Genomic DNA, 16901 nt, shown 5'->3' on the forward strand with positions numbered 1-16901 from the left:
GAGCAGCGATACAATGATCCCCACCCTCCGTTCTTCATCACCAGAAGAATGGGGAAGAAGGCGAAAATGGAGTTTGCAAGCCTCTTTAAAACGCACAAAATTCTCACTACCCCCAGAGAACGTATCTGGGAGCGAGATCTTGGGCTCAGCACAAACTCCATGAACGCAAGCTGAACCGGTCACTTGAAACTGAGAAAAAATCCTACGGAGATCAGCTACCTCCAATGAAAGACCCTGGAGGCGTTCAGCCAAAAGTGAAACCGGATCCATGCTTGAGACGGTTTTGGCGGCTGATAATGTCACGGATGGTGTACAGGAAACAAGACAATACCATATAAACAATGTCTCTCTGGATCCACAACTAAGGAACAAAGGGAGACCCCTGCAATAGACCTGCCGCTCTCCCTCACTGCTCAGCCTATGCGAACACCCCAAAGGTGGATGGCCGCATATCCACGTTCCTCGGCTATCTATTACCTGAAGACCCTACAATAGTGAAGGGACACGACCACCGGCTCCCTACACTGACACGGAGGGAGTCAGGGTCACCTGGATCCAGAAAAGACAAAATCATAAATACATAAACAGCACTTATCTTGCAGACGACTGACGACTGAGGACTGGGAACTGGGAACTGGGAACAGCATGCACACACACTCCAGGAAGTTGTATCAGCCGCACACTACTGCATTATAGGGAGGAACTTAAAGGGTAGCAATCAGTCCAACTGCATGACAGCTGAGATAGACTAACGAGATGAGAAACTAAACCAAAACAAAGAAATTCAAGGAGGCGGATCTGAGAAGCTCCTGTGAGCGCTTCTCAGCTGTCTGGCTGTGACACATATATTGTGTTCACAGAAGCAGAAAAGATAGTATGCCTTTAAGATTTATTATATGGATGTGAGGTAAGCTCAATGACGCAGCAGAAACAGAAAGCATAGAGTTAAACTGTTGTTGCTGGGCAGGAGTCTAGACCAATCACAGCCAGCCTCACACACAGCAGGAGTTTTGACCAATTACAGCCAGCCTCACACACAGCTTGTGTGGAAAATTCCCCTAGCAGGAGCTGCTGGAATTATTGTTCACCAGAGAGAGAAGCTGAACAGACATTCACTCCACTAGGAGCTGTGTTTTATGGAAGCAGAGAGGCCAAAATAGGTATTTAAAACAGTTATATAATGTTCTGATTGTTAATATAATGATTTGAACTGTATACTGAACCAGTTATACAGTATGTGTGTTTATTTACAGTTCCACCAATTGCAAACTACAAATACCATACAAACAATTGCAACCATTAAAATTCCATATTGCAATCCAAATTGCATTCAACCATACCAGATCATACTCAACCAATCTGCAAATAGTTACTGCTAACTGCATACCGGAAATTGCGACCAAATTCAGCAAGAAGAACTATTAGTTCGACCTCAGATATACCTCTCAGAGAGATCATAAAGTGCTTAAATAAACTAAAGTGAAAGTACAGATACTAAAGAGAAAAATATATCTACTATTTTATGTTGAATGACAAGCTTGAACAGTTGAACCACCATCTTACCGCCATCTTGTGATATCTTTTCAACACGGACTATCTGCTGCGGAGGCGGCAGCGTTATATATGAAGAAAAGTTGAACTTAATAAAGAAGTTATTTCAAGCATTTGGTCTGCTGTTTAAACCTAATGCTTCCATAGAACGGCGCTAGTCTGAGATATCAAAATTCTTCTAATGCCACAGCACAAAAGGCACTTCATAGTGCTGCGCCTGCCACAGGAACAGCATGAGAAGTCCACAGAGTGGCCCTATGACATAGTGCTGAGGTGGAAGCAGCATAAAGAGACCACAGAGTGGCCCAATGACAGAGTCTGGAGGTGTCGGCAGCATGAGGAAGCCACAGAGTGGCACAATGACAGAATCTGGAGGTGGTGGCAGCAAGAGGAGACCACAGAGTGGCACAATAACAGAGTGTGGAGGTGGCAGAAGCATCAGGAGGCCACAGAGAGGCAAGGTGACATAGTGTGGAGGTGTGTGGCAATACCAGTACCCGATGAAGATGGTGGGTGAAAGAAGGAGCACTTGGCATGAGATGTGTGGCATCAGGTGGGTGGCAGCATCAGAATAGTAGCTGAGGCAGGTAGCCAGAAGAAATCGGTCTCTTATGTCAAAGTGTTGGTGTGGCACCATGGATGATCTAGTCTGATGCATCAGGCATTGGTGGGTGGAAATCCTGGCTGATCCATGCCCGATTCATCTTAACAAAAAGGTCAGTCTCTCGACATTTTGGGTGGACAGGCGAGTTATTTTTGGGGTAACTATGGCCTCCGCTGCACTAAACACCTGCTCTGATGCCACACTACTGGCCACAAATCCAGTTTGGCTGCCCAGTAGTCCAACGGATTTTCAATGACGGCTGGCAGACTGCACTCCAAGTATGCCACCACCTGCTGGTTCAGGTTCTGCTCTATGTCTAGCTGCTGGTGAGTAGTATCTTCACTATGCGAGTGAAGGAAGCTGCTCATCAGCGACATTAGACTCAGGCTGCTGCTGATGGAGCTGGTACTGCTCCTGCAGCCCCACCCCTTCCCAGCAGCCATGGCAGTGGAATGTGAGTGCAGAGGGCCCCCCCAATCAGACCTGCGAGAGGATGGACGATGGCGCAGATAGGCAGCGGCCAACTGACTACAAAGGATGTCTCTATAGTAGTTCAGTTTTTTCTCCCTCTCAGCGGGTGTAAAAAAGGCCCCCATTTTGGACTGGTAGCGAGGGTCCAACAAGGTGGAGAGCCAGAAGTCATCCCTCTGCCAAATGGTAACAATTAGGCTGTCACTACCCAAGCAAGTGAGCATACAGTAGGCCTTTTGCGCAAGTGACTCGGAGGGACTCCCTGCCTCCATCTCCACTGCATACTGCCACGGTGTGCCTGGGTCATCTGCCTCATCTTCCTCTTCTCCCTCTCTCTCCTCTGGCTGCTCCTGCTCCTCCCCTCCTGTCACCTGTATAGCAAAACCACCCATTCAGCTACACATTGGAGCACAAGCAATGTCCTCCTCCTCCAGTTCAGCCCCCACAGGGCTCATGTGGCCGTAAGATCTAAGCACCACGTCTCCAGTCCCCTGAACAGCCATATTTAGCAGCATCTGTTCCAGGACATGAAGCAGTGGAATTATGTCATTCATCCTGTAGTCCTGGCGACTGACAAATAACGTGGAATTCTCAAAGGGTCTGAGCAAACGGCAGGTGTCACGCATGAGCCACTGGCTGACATTGAGGTTACACAGGGGATCATCGGGAAATCGTTGATGGCCTTTCTCTGTTCGTACAGTCGGTCCAACATATGGAGGGTGGAGACGTCGTATATCAGCCTATGTTGGGGGATGCCGTTCTGCCGCTGCAGCCCAAGGAGGGTATGCTTCGCGGTGTACGAGTGGCTTAAATGCATGCAAAGTTTCCTGGCCATTTTTATGATGTCTTGCAGATGGGTGGAAGACTTCAGAAAACGCTTTACAACCAGATTAAACACGTGTGCCATGCAGGGCGCATGGATCAGCTCTCCTTGACACAGCGCCGACACAATGTTCTTCCCGTTGTCGGTCACCATGGTTCCGATTTCCAGTTGTCACGGAGAAAGCCATGATTCGATTTCTTGCTGAAGGACACAGAGCAGTTCCTCCCCTGTGTGACTCAGCTCGCTAGGCAAACGAGGTGCAGAACAGCGTGACACCACCGTGCCCTGCACATGTGGTATGCTGGAGGAGCACTGTGAATTATCCCTGCAGTGGAGGCTGAGGACACGGTGAAGGATGAAGAGGCAGAGGCGGACATGGTCGCTGAACCAACAACGTGTCAACGTGGAGGCGGAAGTGGCCTCACCTGGCAAAGTTGCTGTTGTGGCTGTGCAGGAACCACATTCACCAGTGGGCCGTAAAGGACAGGTACTGTCCCTGACCGTAGTTACAGCTCCACACGTCGGCACTGCCGTACACTTTGGCAGACACCGACAGACTTAAGGACTTGCCCGCCTTATGTTCTACATTTTTGTGCAGGGATGGTACTGCCTTTTTGGCAAAGAAATGATGGCTTGGGACTCTCCACCTCAGCTCGGCACAAGCCATCAGTTATCTGAAAGGTGCAGAGTCAACCACTTGGAAAGAGAGGGACTGCAGCACCAGCAACTTGGACAGGAGCACATTCAGCTTCTGCGCCGTTGGATGAGTGCACGCATACTGTTGTCTCTTGGTGATCGATTGCTGATGGAATGAGTGACGAGGAGGAGGAGGAGCAGGAGCATCGGGACCAGCAGATGATGGGAATGACAGACAGCTCCCTGCAGCAGGCTGGACCACCACATCAGAGAAATTGTTTTTCCAGGCCACTGTATGGCAACGCTGCATGTTAATGCATGTATGTTGATGCAGGGCCATAGTGCCAACATTGGCACCCTGGCCACGCTTCACCTTCTGCCCACAGATTCTACATATGGCCATGTTTACCTCCTCCGGCGGCTTAAGAAAAAACTGCCACACCGCCGAGTAGGTGATTTTACCACCAACACTACGCACTGACTGAATGCTACAGCTGCTTCCTCCTTGAACCCCTGCACCGCTACTTCCCGGGCAGGTAGGCTCTCGCAAAGCGGGTGGTCTACCCCTGGGACATTTGGCTCCCGACCTCCCACTGCTGCCACCCTGCTGACTCTTGGCCACGCTAGCGACTTGCTGGCTCCACTGCTGGCTCACGGGCAAGCTGCCACCCTCTTCTCCCGATGGTTATGAAGCTCCTTCGTCACCCGGTTCCCAAGTGCAATCAGTTACATTATCATCATCAAGTACTGTCTGAACATCACTGATGTCCTCCTCAACAGTCTCTGAGACAAGAGCCTGACCGCTCGCAACACCAGCTCCCACACCACTCTCCTCATCACTATTTGCCCGCCTAGCGGAGGAAGTGGCGGATATCTCCTCCAGATCTTGGCTGGGAAGAAGCTGCTGACTGCCCTCTAGTACCTTGTCTTCGCTGTATGTTGGAGCTGAGCCCACAGCATACAATACTTCTGTGGCTCTGGGAACACAAAAGGACAGAGGCAGGTTGAGGACAGGTGAGGGCGCAGGGCCTGCTCCAGGGCCATGCCAACTAAGGGTTGTGTCTGACAAACCCACTGACTCTTGGCTGGGGGTGTCTGGTGTCACTTGCAACGAAGTCATAGATCGAGTCAACCACTCAAGAACCGCTGGGTTGATGGTCATGACATGACCGTTAGCTGAGACTGGGAGCTCAGGCCTCTCGAAGTGACCTCTGCTGCCACGGCCCTTTACTCTGCTGCGACCTCTGCATGCGCCAGAAACATTTAGGCCTCTGCCACTGCCCTGTGCAGGGCCTGGCACTTCTCTGCCGGACATATTGTTAGATCAAATAAATAAAAAGGAAATTAAAACACCCCACAAAAGCCTTTACTACAGATAACTGCATTGGTGAGTGGCAAATGTTTTTTTTCTTTTTACGCTAATACACGTCACAAAAGGCTTTACAAGAAATAACTACACTGCTGAGCGGCAAATGAATTTTTCTCTTTCCGCTAAAACACCCCACAAAAGCCTTTACTACAGATAAGTGCACCGCACAAGGGCAAATAAGACGTATAAATATTTCCTTCTAATAACCCCTGTTAAGGCCTGTATCAAACTTGCACCCTAATAAGAACGGTTTGCTCGAATTACAGAGCTGTATAATGGCAATTTGTATCGCCAGTCAGTGCAGCAAGGTGTAATCTGATTGTTCCTATTACCCAGGCTGTCACCTCCCCGACTGAACCCTGTTCAACAGAAATGCAGTGGAATGATTCCTCCCTATCCTTCTCCTACACCTTGAATAATCTTTCCCTGCACTTGTAAATCTTTTTTTTTTTTTTAGCACAATGATTTTTCTATCACTGTCCCTAGTGCCTGCAGACACGTCTCTCCCTGCACTAAGTATGCTGGTGAATGGCAGAATCTAAGATGGCTGCCATATTTATACAGCTGTGACATCACAGGGCTGGCTGCTGATTGGCTGCATGCATGTCAGTATGAGCGATCCCGCCTTCCCAGACTTCCTTTCTTCATGTCCTCACACGTGCAGCAGCCATTTTAGGAAAAATGCCATTCGTTACTACGAATTGAATTTTTCCTGAAATTCGTAACAAATTCCACTTTATCAGCTTTGATTCGCTCATCTCTAGTTACTAGGGATCTGAAATTAACACTACAGCCAGGAGCTACATAACACTACTATATCAGAGTGTTATACCTTACCATACATTAGAAAGTATAAAACTGGCAAACTCTCTATTAGCAACGGCCACTGGGTCACTGCAATAGGGTTGGGTTATCAGCACTTTCAACCAATTGCAGAATTTCTAAGTGTAAAAAAGTTACAACTTCCGAAACATGCTGTAAATGTGGCTTATGTAACATTGCATAATACTGTAGAAATACATTTATCTTTTTTATATGCATTATTTTACCTTCACCAGCTGCTGGTCGATTATCCTGTGTATCTGGCATGATTACAGCTCTGTGTCCCAAAGTATGGCAAAATCTAGCCCCACTGGATGGTGATGCTTTAGCTTCAGATTTTAGCTCACCTTCCATATTATGATTTACCTTCAAAACCTGAGATTGTGCAGTTTCTGTAATTTTCACCTTTCTCTTTCTTTTTTTGTTCATTCTGTGCAGACTGTGTCCAGTCTATTAAAATGGAAAAAAAATGAGGGAAGAGGCCAAGAGAGTAAGTAGAGAGAATCAGATAGAGCACTGAAAAACATCAAAGCATAAATTAGATAACCATTTGCTAGAAGCCTCTTTTACAAAGGTAGTTTAAAGATTTACTAATGTGGGTGCACCAACAATCTGTCTAAAAAGTGGTGCAAATTGGTGCAATTTGGTGCAGCTAGGGTTTCAACATTTTTTTCGCCAACATGCTCGACAAGGGAGCGTGGCTTAGTGGGAGGTGGAGCTTCACAGAAAAGTGGTAGGGCAGTTTTGTGCCAATATTGTGCCACAAATCTGGCAGAAAAATCGGTCTCAAATGGTTGGTATAAAGTCAGAGAAAAGTATCTCTCTCTTCACCATATTTATCATTTAGCCTAAGCAACTGTGATAAATCTGGTGCAGGTCTAGACTACCTGTCTAAGATTATGCCATAATTAGGATAAGTAGATCTGGTCCTAAAAAAGAATAGTTTATTTTTTAAGTAATTTCCACTTGGTGGCACTATATCCCTATTTAATACATTTAATTTCTACACAGCAACCAAGTATATCTCTAGAATATCACATCCAACAATTCCAACTTTCTGATATAATGAATCATTATGGCATAAAGTCCAGCATTCTGAAATCAGTAATTGGTAAAAACATGCTAAAATGCCTTATGTGGGTGTGAAGATGAAACTCCCAATACCTGCCTGCTCAACTAGAAATTATATATATTTTTTACTGTTTTGCAGTACAAAATACATGGTCTTTTAATAGTGCCAAAATGGTAATATTAAAGTGTATTAGAGTCAAATTCCTATGGAATCGGTGCCCATGTAATATAGCTTTCAATATAAATGCCCATACGTCCCTAATAGGCAAACAAAAGTATTGTGGTAAATTATTCTCATGTCAACATATTATAATATCTATATTATATCAGTATTAAAATATCAAAATACTCCTGATAAACCATATATTAATTGAAATGCAAAATCAAGACATTGTATTTGACCCCTTTAAGGACCAGGCTAATTTTCACCTTAAGGACCAGGCCATTTTTTGCAAATCTGACCAGTGTCAATTTATGTGTGAATAACTTTAAAACGCTTTTACTTATCCAGGCCATTCTGAGATTGTTTTTTCATCACATATTGTACTTCATGACAAAATGGAGTAAAAAAAAAATAATTTTTATTTATAAAAAAAAATACCAAATTTACCAAAAATTTTGAAAAATTAGCAAACTTCCAAGTTTCAATTTCTCTACTTCTATAATACATAGTAATACCTCCAAAAATAGTTAATAATTTACATTCCCCATATGTCTACTTCATGTTTGGATCATTTTGGGAATGCTATTTTATTTTTTGGGGACGTTACAAGGCTTTAGAAGCAAATCTTGAAATTTTTCAGACATTTTCCAAAACCCACTTTTTAAGGACCAGTTCAGGTCTGAAGTCACTTTGTGAGGCTTACATAATAGAAACCACCGAAAACAGACCCCATTTTGGAAACAACACCCCTTAAGGTATTCAAAACTTATTTTACAAACTTTGTTAACCCTTTAGGTGTTCCACAAGAATTAATGGAAAATGGAGATGAAATTTCAGAATTTCACTTTTTTGGCAGATTTTCCATTTTAATAATTTTTTTCCGATAACAAAGCCAGGATTAACAGCCAAGCTAAACAATATTTATTGCAGTGATTCTGTAGTTTACAGAAACACCACATATGGGGTCAAAAACAGCTGTATGGGCGCACGGCAGGGCGCAGAAGGAAAGGAACGCCATATGGATTTTAGAAGGCAGGTTTTGATAGACTGGTTTTTTAACACTATGTCCCATTTGAAGCCACCCTGATGCACCCTAGAGTAGAAACTCCCCCAAAAAAGTGACAATAATTTTAGAAACTACACCCCTCAAGGTATTCAAAACTGATTTTACAAACTTTGTTAACTCTTTAGGTGTTCCACAAGAGTTATTGGCAAATGGAGATGAAATTTCAGAATTTTAATTTTTGGGAAATTTTTCCATTTTAATCCAATTTTTCCAGTAGCAAAGCAAGGGTTAACAGCCAAACATAAAACTATATTTATTGCCCTGATTCTGTAATTTATAGAAACACCCCATATGTGGTCGTAAACTACTGTACGGGCACATGGCAGGGCGCAGAAGGAAAGGAACACCATATGGTTTCTGGAAGGCACATTTTGATAGACTGGTTCATTTACACCATGTCCCATTTGAAGTTCCCCTGATGCACCCCTAGAGTGGAAAGTCCATAAAAGTGACCCCATTTTGGAAACTACGGGATAAGGTGGCAGTTTTGTTGGGACTATTTTTAGGGTACATATGATTTTTGTTTGCTCTATATTACATTTTTGAGAGGCAAGGTTACAAAAAATTTTAATTCTGAAATGTCATCTCCATTTGCCAATAGCTCTTGTGGGATACCTAAAGAGTTAACAAAGTTTGTAAAATCAGTTTTGAATACCTTGAGCGGTGTAGTTTCCAAAATAGGGTAACTTTTTTGAGTTTCTAATCTAGGTGTGCATTAGGGGGGCTTCAAATGGGACATGGTGTAAATAAACCAGTCCAGCAAAATGTGCCTTCCAGAAACCATATGGTGTTCCTTTCCTTCTGCGCCCTGCCGTGTGCCCATACAGTAGTTTACGACCACATACGGGGTGTTTCTATAAACTACAGAATCAGGGCAATAAATATTAAGTTTTTATTTGGCTGTTAACCCTTGCTTTGTTACTGGAACAAATGGATAAAAATTGAAAATTTGACCAAAAAATTTAATTCTAAAATTTCATCTCCATTTGCCAATAACTCTTGTGGAACACCTAAAGGGTTAACAAAGTTTGTAAAATCAGTTTTGAATACCTTAAGGGGTGTAGTTTCTTAGATGGGGTCACTTTTATGGAGTTTATACTCTAGGGGTGCATCAGGGGGGCTTCAAATGGGACATGGTGTCAAAAAACCAGTCCAGCAAAATCTGCCTTCCAATAACCATATGGCGCTCCTTTCCTTGTGCGCCCTGCCGTTTGGCCATACAGCATTTTATGACCACATATGGGGTGTTTCTGTAAACGACAGAATCAGGGCAATAAATATAGATTCTTGTTTCACACGGGCGAGATTTCCGCGCGGGTGCAATGCATTAAGTGAACGCATTGCACCCGCACTGAATCCGGACCCATACATTTCTATGGGGCTGGGCACATGAGCGGTGATTTTTATGCATCACTTGTGCATCGTCTCCTAGCAACCGTGCGTGAAAATCGCACCACATCCGCACTTGCTTGCGGATGCTTGCGATTTTCACGCAGCCCCATTCACTTCTATGGGGCTTGCGTTGCGTGAAAAAATGCACAATATAGAACATGCTGCGATTTTCACGCAACGCAAGCCCCATAGAAGTGAATGGGGCTGCGTGAAAATCGCAAGCATCCGCAAGCAAGTGCGGATGCGGTGCGATTTTCACGCACGGTTGCTAGGAGACGATCGGGATGGGGACAAGGTCATTATTTTCCCTTATAACATGGTTATAAGGGAAAATAATAGCATTCTTAATACAGAATGCATAGTACAATAGGGCTGGAGGGGTTAAAAAATAAAATAAAAATTCAACTCACCTTAATCCACTTGTTCGCGCAGCCCAGCTTCTCTTCTGTCTTCATCTTTGCTATGCACAGGAAAAGGAACTGTGGTGACGTCACTACACTCATCACATGGTCCGTCACATGATCCATCACCATGGTAAAAGATCATGTGATGGACCATGTGATGAGCACAGTGACGTCATCAAAGGTCCTATTCCTCAAAGAAGAAGACAGAAGAGAAGCCGGACTGCACGAACAAGTGGATGAGGTGAGTTAAATTATTTGTAATTTTTTTTAATCCCTCCAGCCCTATTGTACTATGCATTCTGTATTAAGAATGCTATTATTTTCCCTTATAACCATGTTAAGGTGAAAATCTACACAACACAGATCTTCACACTTCTGTGAAGAAGTTCGGGTTTGGGTACCAAACATGCCGATTTTTCTCATGCGCGTGCAAAACGCATTACAATGTTTTGCACTCGTGCGGAAAAATCGCGCATTTTCCTGCAACACATCCGGACCTTATCCAGATACGCTCGTCTGCAAGGGGCCTTAACCCTTGCTTTGTTAACAGAAAAAAATAATTAAAATGGAAAAATTTGCCAAAATAGTTTTGGCACATTTTTATTTTATTTTTTTGACTGTGTTCATTTGAGGGGTTAGGTCATGTGTTATTTTTATAGAGCAGATTCTTACGGACGCGGCAATACCTAATATGTATACTTTTTTTATTTATTTAGGTTTTACACTATAATATCCTTTTTTTAAACAAAATAAAAAAACATTTTAGTATCTCCATAGTCATTTTTTTTGTTTGTTTTTAGACGATTGTCTTAGGTAGGAGCTCATTTTTTGCTGGTTGAGAGGACGGTTTTATTGGCACTATTTAGGGGTGCATATGACTTTTTGAAGGTGTAAATTACTGACTTTGTAAGGTGACCAAAAAGTGTAAATTACTCTTACCGGTAATTGGATTTTCCAATAACCTCCACAACGGCACTGACAGGAGGGTGTCCCCGCCCCCAGGAAAGGAAACAACGTAGGAGCAACTATTCAAAAAGGCCTCCTCCCCCTTACCTCACCAGTCAGTAAGAGAGTACTCGAAGAAGATGCAAAAGAAAATTGTATTAAATATCAAATTACATCATTTGACAATATAAGAAACAATACTTGCAGAAATCAATAAACATACATTTCAATTGGGAGGGAAAAACTCTGTGTCGTTGTTGAGGTTATTGGAAAATCCAATTACCGGTAAGAGTAATTTACACTTTTCCCCTGTCACCCCCACAACGGCACTGACAGGAGGATTAGCAGAGTAATCTACTGGGGCGGGACAACAGCGGCAAGAACTCTACGCCCAAAGGATAAGTCCAGGTTCTTTTGGACATCTAGTTTATAGTGATTGTAGAAAGTGATGGGACTTGCCCAGGTGGCCGCTTTACAAATCTGGTCTAAAGAGATCGAGGCTGATTCTGCCCAGGAGGATGAAACTGCCCTAGTGGAGTGGGCTCTTATTTCTACAGGAGGTAAAAGGTCTTTCTTGATGTAAGCAGTGGACATGACATCCTGAATCCATCTGGCTAAGGAAGACTTGCTGGCGGCTTTTCCTTTATTGGCCCCCTGATGTTGAAGGAAAAGTTGATCCGATCATCTAAAAGCCTCCGTGGCTTTTAGATAGGCTAAGACAGATCTTCTTACATCCAGGTTATGAAATTTCTTCTCTTTTTCAGAGGAAGGATATGGGCAAAAGGATGGCAGCGAGGTTTCTTGCCCACAATGGAAGGAGGAGATCACTTTAGGAAGAAATGAGGGACAGTGCCTTAGAATTATACGATCGTCTAGTATAGACAAATAGGGTGTCTTTCAGGAAAAGGCCTGTATCTCTCCAATTCTTCTGGCGGTGGTTATTGCCACTAAGAATACTGTCTCGTAAGTTAATAGTTTTAGAGAGATTTCATCCACCAGTTCAAATGGAGGCTCCATTAATACCGAGAGGACTAGACTCAGATCCCAAGGTGGAACCATGGAACGAACAGTCGGAATCTTTCTGGTAGCCCCCTTAATAAAGCATTTAATAAGAGGGGAATTGGCCAGTCTTAAATCCAGAAAGGCGCTGAGGGCAGATATCGGAACCTTTAGAGTGGTAGGGTGAAGACCTTTGTTTAGACCTGCTTGTAGGAAATCTAGAATTTGAGGGATGTCAGGATAAAGAGAATTTTTTGAAAAGGTATGGAAGGCTTTCCAGGTCCTTAGGTATATTTTCGAGGTAATTGGTTTGCAGCTCAGCATAAGAGTAGCAACCACCTCATCTGACAGACCTTTCTCTTTTAGCGCTGACCATTCAATTTCCAGGCCATCAGGTTCAGTTGTTTTAAGTTTGGATGCCACAAGGGACCCTGATAGTCCGTCTTCTGTGGTAATGTCCAGTAAATCCCCTCGGACAGTTTCAGCAGTAGAGGAAACCAAGCCCTCCTTGGCCAGTAAGGTGCGATGAGGATCACACAAGCTCGTTCTTCCTCTATTTTCATTAGCATTCTCGGTATTAGGCTGAAGGGGGGGAAGGCATACAATAGAGTGCTCGGCTAAGGTTGGGCTAGGGCATCTAACCAAAGCGGCTGACCCTACCCGGAGAGGGACCAGAACTTTTTGATTTGTTTGTTTTCCCTTGTGTCAAATAATCTATTTCCGGACAGCCCCATTTTTCGCAGATCTTTTTGAATATTTGGGGATCTAAGGACCATTCTCCTTCTTTGACTGCTGTCCGGCTTAAAAAATCAGCCACGAAATTTTGATCTCTTTTCACTTGAACTGCTGAAAGGGATGATAGGTTTCTTTCTGCCTAGAAAAAAATGTTGTGAGCTACGGCTGCTAAAGAGCGACTCTTTGTCCCCCCTTGCCTGTTGAGGTAGGCGACCGCTGTAGTATTGTCGGACAATACTTTCATGTGCTTTGAGCAAGAGGGCGTGTGAAGAGAAGTAACGACCTTGAAGATGGCCATGAGCTCTTTTACATTTGACGAGGCATCTATCATGTCTGGGCCCCATTCACCCTGTATGTACCTTCCGTTCGCATGGCCTCCCCATCCTGAACCACTGGCGTCTGTGGTAATTAGCATCACGTCCTTCTGTCTCCAATAGACCCCCGTGTCTAGGTGTTTCTGTACTTGCCACCACCTTAAAGATGTTTTTACCGCACTCGGGAGGTAAACCTTCTTCTCCAGGGCAGAGATCGTTCCGTTCCAAGAGGAAAGGAGAAAAGACTAGATTACCCGAGTATCTCTCTGAGCCCATCTGACAGATGGAATCGTGGAGGCGAGAAGGCCCAGGATCATCATTATGTCCCTGAGGGTGGCCGTCCTTTGGGAGCAGAATGTGGAGACTTCCAGCATTATTTTCGCCTTCTTGTCTGCCGGTAAAAAGGACATTAGAAGATGAGAGTCCAGAAGAACCCTGAAAAAGATTTTCCTTCTTTCTGGGGACAGATCCGACTTCTTGAAGTTTATGATCCACCCTAGAGTGGTGAAGCAGGCCTGGACCCGGGAGAGATGGAGTTCGAGCATCTCTTTGGAGCTTGCCGCCACCAAAAATCATCCAGGTAAGGTATTATTAATATCTTTTGGAGATGTAAGTATTTTATAACGTCGAACATGACTTTGTAAAATACTCTTGGAGCTGAGGCAAGCCCGAACGAAAGCGCCTTGAATTGGAAGTGGCGCAATTAGTCTCCTATAAAGACTGCGATTCTTAGATATTTTTGATGAGGTGGATATATTGGGACATGATAGTAAGCATCTTGTAAATCTATTGTAGCCATCAGACAGTCTTGAGGAAGGAGGTTTATTGTTGATTTTATGGTTTCCATTTTGAACCTTTTGTAAACTATTGATCTGTTTAGGGATTTTAAGTTTATTATTAGTCAGAAGGACCCATTTGGCTTCAGCACTAGGAAGACCGGAGAATTTAACCCCTTCCCGTATTGATCTTTTGGAACAGAGAGGAGTACTTTCTTTTCTATTAGGGAGGATACCTCTGACTCTAGACAAAGTTGTTTTCCCTTTGGGGAGAGTCTCTTGTTTATTGTAAATCGATCTGGGGGAAGGGAGGTAAATTCGAGTTTTAGACCCTCCTTTAGAGTATTTAAAACCCACGGGGAGGTATAGATGTTTTCCAGGCTGGAAAAAAAGCCCTCAATCTGCCCGCTACAGGACTTCGGGCGTCATTGGGTGAAGCGAGAAGTACTCTCGGGGTTAAGTAGGAAACCCCTACCCCTACCTTTTTTTGGGGTCCGTTCTGGTCTTTCTTTGATTCTGAAAGGACCGCCTTTGATGGTAGTATCTATTTTCTAGAGGGAACCCCTTCTTTTTATCATATGCCTTTTCAAGGATATCGTCTAACCCTGAACCAAACAGTCTGTCTCCCTCACAGGGGATGTGTAAGACCGTGAACCGGGGAGGGGCCCCCAGGATACAGCGAAGTCATGGAATAAGGAAAGCGACACGGACACCAGCTCCTGATGCAAAAACATTAACTTTACTGAACAGTGGTATAAACAGATATTACAACAGCAAGTATAGAGAGTATATATCACATATATATCAAATACAATGAACACGTCACATTCCTTTCTCTTGCCCCCCCCAATGACACTGTTCATATGCCCTGAATACTCCCAGCCTGGACGCTGGCGTGGCCTTTTAGTGTAGCAACAGTGGAGTGTCCAAAATACCCTATACCCCAGGCTCAGAGTCACGGTACCAGCCCAACAGAAAAACCGTACCCAAAGCGGCGTACACAGCAGAGCCAGCAAGTCGATACTGTGCCGCAGGGTAACGGACCTGACCACTGGTGCACACGGCAGAGCCTGCAAGTCAATAACCGTGCCGCTAAGTCACTGACCTGGGTATGTCCTGTGTTTACTGGTTGCTCCAGACAGACAGCAAGTCCCTGCCACAATATGTGATCCTGCAAAACCTGTACTCTGACCCTCTGTTCCGATCAGCTTCCTGACGCCGATATTCATTCCTGCGAACAGAATCCGGATCCACACGGTTCTCTCATGCAGCTCACAAAATGCAGCGAAGAGAGAGGAGAAAAAATCACCGGATGGCGCTAAACCGCTATTGAAAGGAATATATAGATCTATAAAATATACTCCAATAATAAATAGATGCCCCTTACCAAAAAGAGCGGGGAGAAAAGAGCTGTTTGGTGCTCAATAACCATATGATAAAACCATAGCACATCTGATAGTTAAAATCAAATGGACAACGTTAAAACGTATATAACGTATAAAAGGTGATATACACCACACTCACTTCACCAGGGAGGGGTGTAGTATGATAAAGCTCAAGACACCCAAAACAACCACCTCCCTCGCCTGGCTTTTATGCAATTCTTCAAAGAGACCCATAAGTAGATTAGCGTAAGACGGCGCAAATTTCGTCCCCATTGCGGTCCCTTTCTGTTGGATATAAAATTTTGCATTAAAAGTGAAATAATTATGGTGAAGGATAAAACCGATCCCCTTGCAAATAAATTCTTTTTGTGCATTTGGTAATGACGGATCTCCTTCCAAAAAATGTTTGACTGCCATTTGACCCAAATCATGTCTAATATTACTATATAATGAGGTTACGTCGAGGGTAACCCAAATGTAATTCTCTTGCCACTGTATGTTCTTAAGAAGATTGATCAAATGAGAAGAATCTCTCAGATGGGACGGCAATTGTAAAACATATTTTTTAAGAAAAGAGTCGACGTAAGCCGAAAGGTTCGTGGTGAGGGAATCAATCCCTGATATGATAGGTCTACCCGGAGGATTTTTTACATCTTTATGGATCTTGGGCAAAAAATAAAAAATAGCGGCGGCCGGATGGAAAGGAATGAGAAATTGTTTCTCCTTTTTATCTAAAATCTCTGAGGCATAGCCTTGTTCAATCAGAGTTGTAAGGGATTTTTAAAAAATATCTGTCGGGTCCCCATCCAGGGTTCTATAGTAATCCGGATCTGTCAATATTTTATTTGCCTCTTTCAGGTAGTAATCGGTATCCATAATTACAACCCCCCCTCCTTTGTCAGCATTCTTAATGACAATTTCATTGTTATTTTTCATATTCTTCAGAGCTTTTTTCTCATTGGCAGTTAGATTGTGGTGTTCAGCCACAGAAGGTGGTTTGTTGGTGGTAGTGAGTGATTTGAACTCATCTAGGACCATGTTATAGTAACTCTCAAGATGTGGGCCTTTACTCTCTAGAGGGTAAAAAGTAGATTTCATAGAGAGTTTCGATGGTATAGGGGTGGGGCTGGTGGGGGGCTGAGTGTCTGGTGTAACTTCTGATTGTGTGAGAGGGTTGGCGGTAAATGGTGTACCATTTTTCATAGTGTCGGCGATGGCCGTACTATTAAGTTCTTTAATTCTAAAGTGACGCTTGAGAGTAAGGTTACGTATGAATTTGTTAAGGTCGACAAAGAGTTCGAAGGGGTCTGGTTGGTTAGATGGACAGAAAGACAACCCTTTACTTAGTAGTTTTAATTCGTCTACAGAGAGGGTG

The 16901-nt window shown here is 43.9% G+C and overlaps 1 protein-coding gene across 1 annotated transcript in view; it reads right to left on the reverse strand.

Moving 5' to 3' along the window:
• Positions 1 to 6345: 6345 nt before the first annotated feature.
• Positions 6346 to 16901, reverse strand: part of ARL13A (ADP ribosylation factor like GTPase 13A) — a 101151-nt gene continuing 90595 nt past the window's right edge. Inside the window, exons 7-8 of the mRNA XM_040406283.1 lie at positions 6504 to 6726; positions 6346 to 6395 (exon numbers count right to left, since the gene is read on the reverse strand). Of these exons, the coding sequence (XP_040262217.1) occupies positions 6346 to 6395; positions 6504 to 6726 (273 nt within the window). The remainder of the gene's footprint in view (positions 6396 to 6503; positions 6727 to 16901) is intronic.

Source organism: Bufo bufo, chromosome 8 (genome assembly GCF_905171765.1).
Source record: "Bufo bufo chromosome 8, aBufBuf1.1, whole genome shotgun sequence".
In the NCBI taxonomy this organism is placed as follows: Eukaryota; Metazoa; Chordata; class Amphibia; order Anura; family Bufonidae; genus Bufo; species Bufo bufo.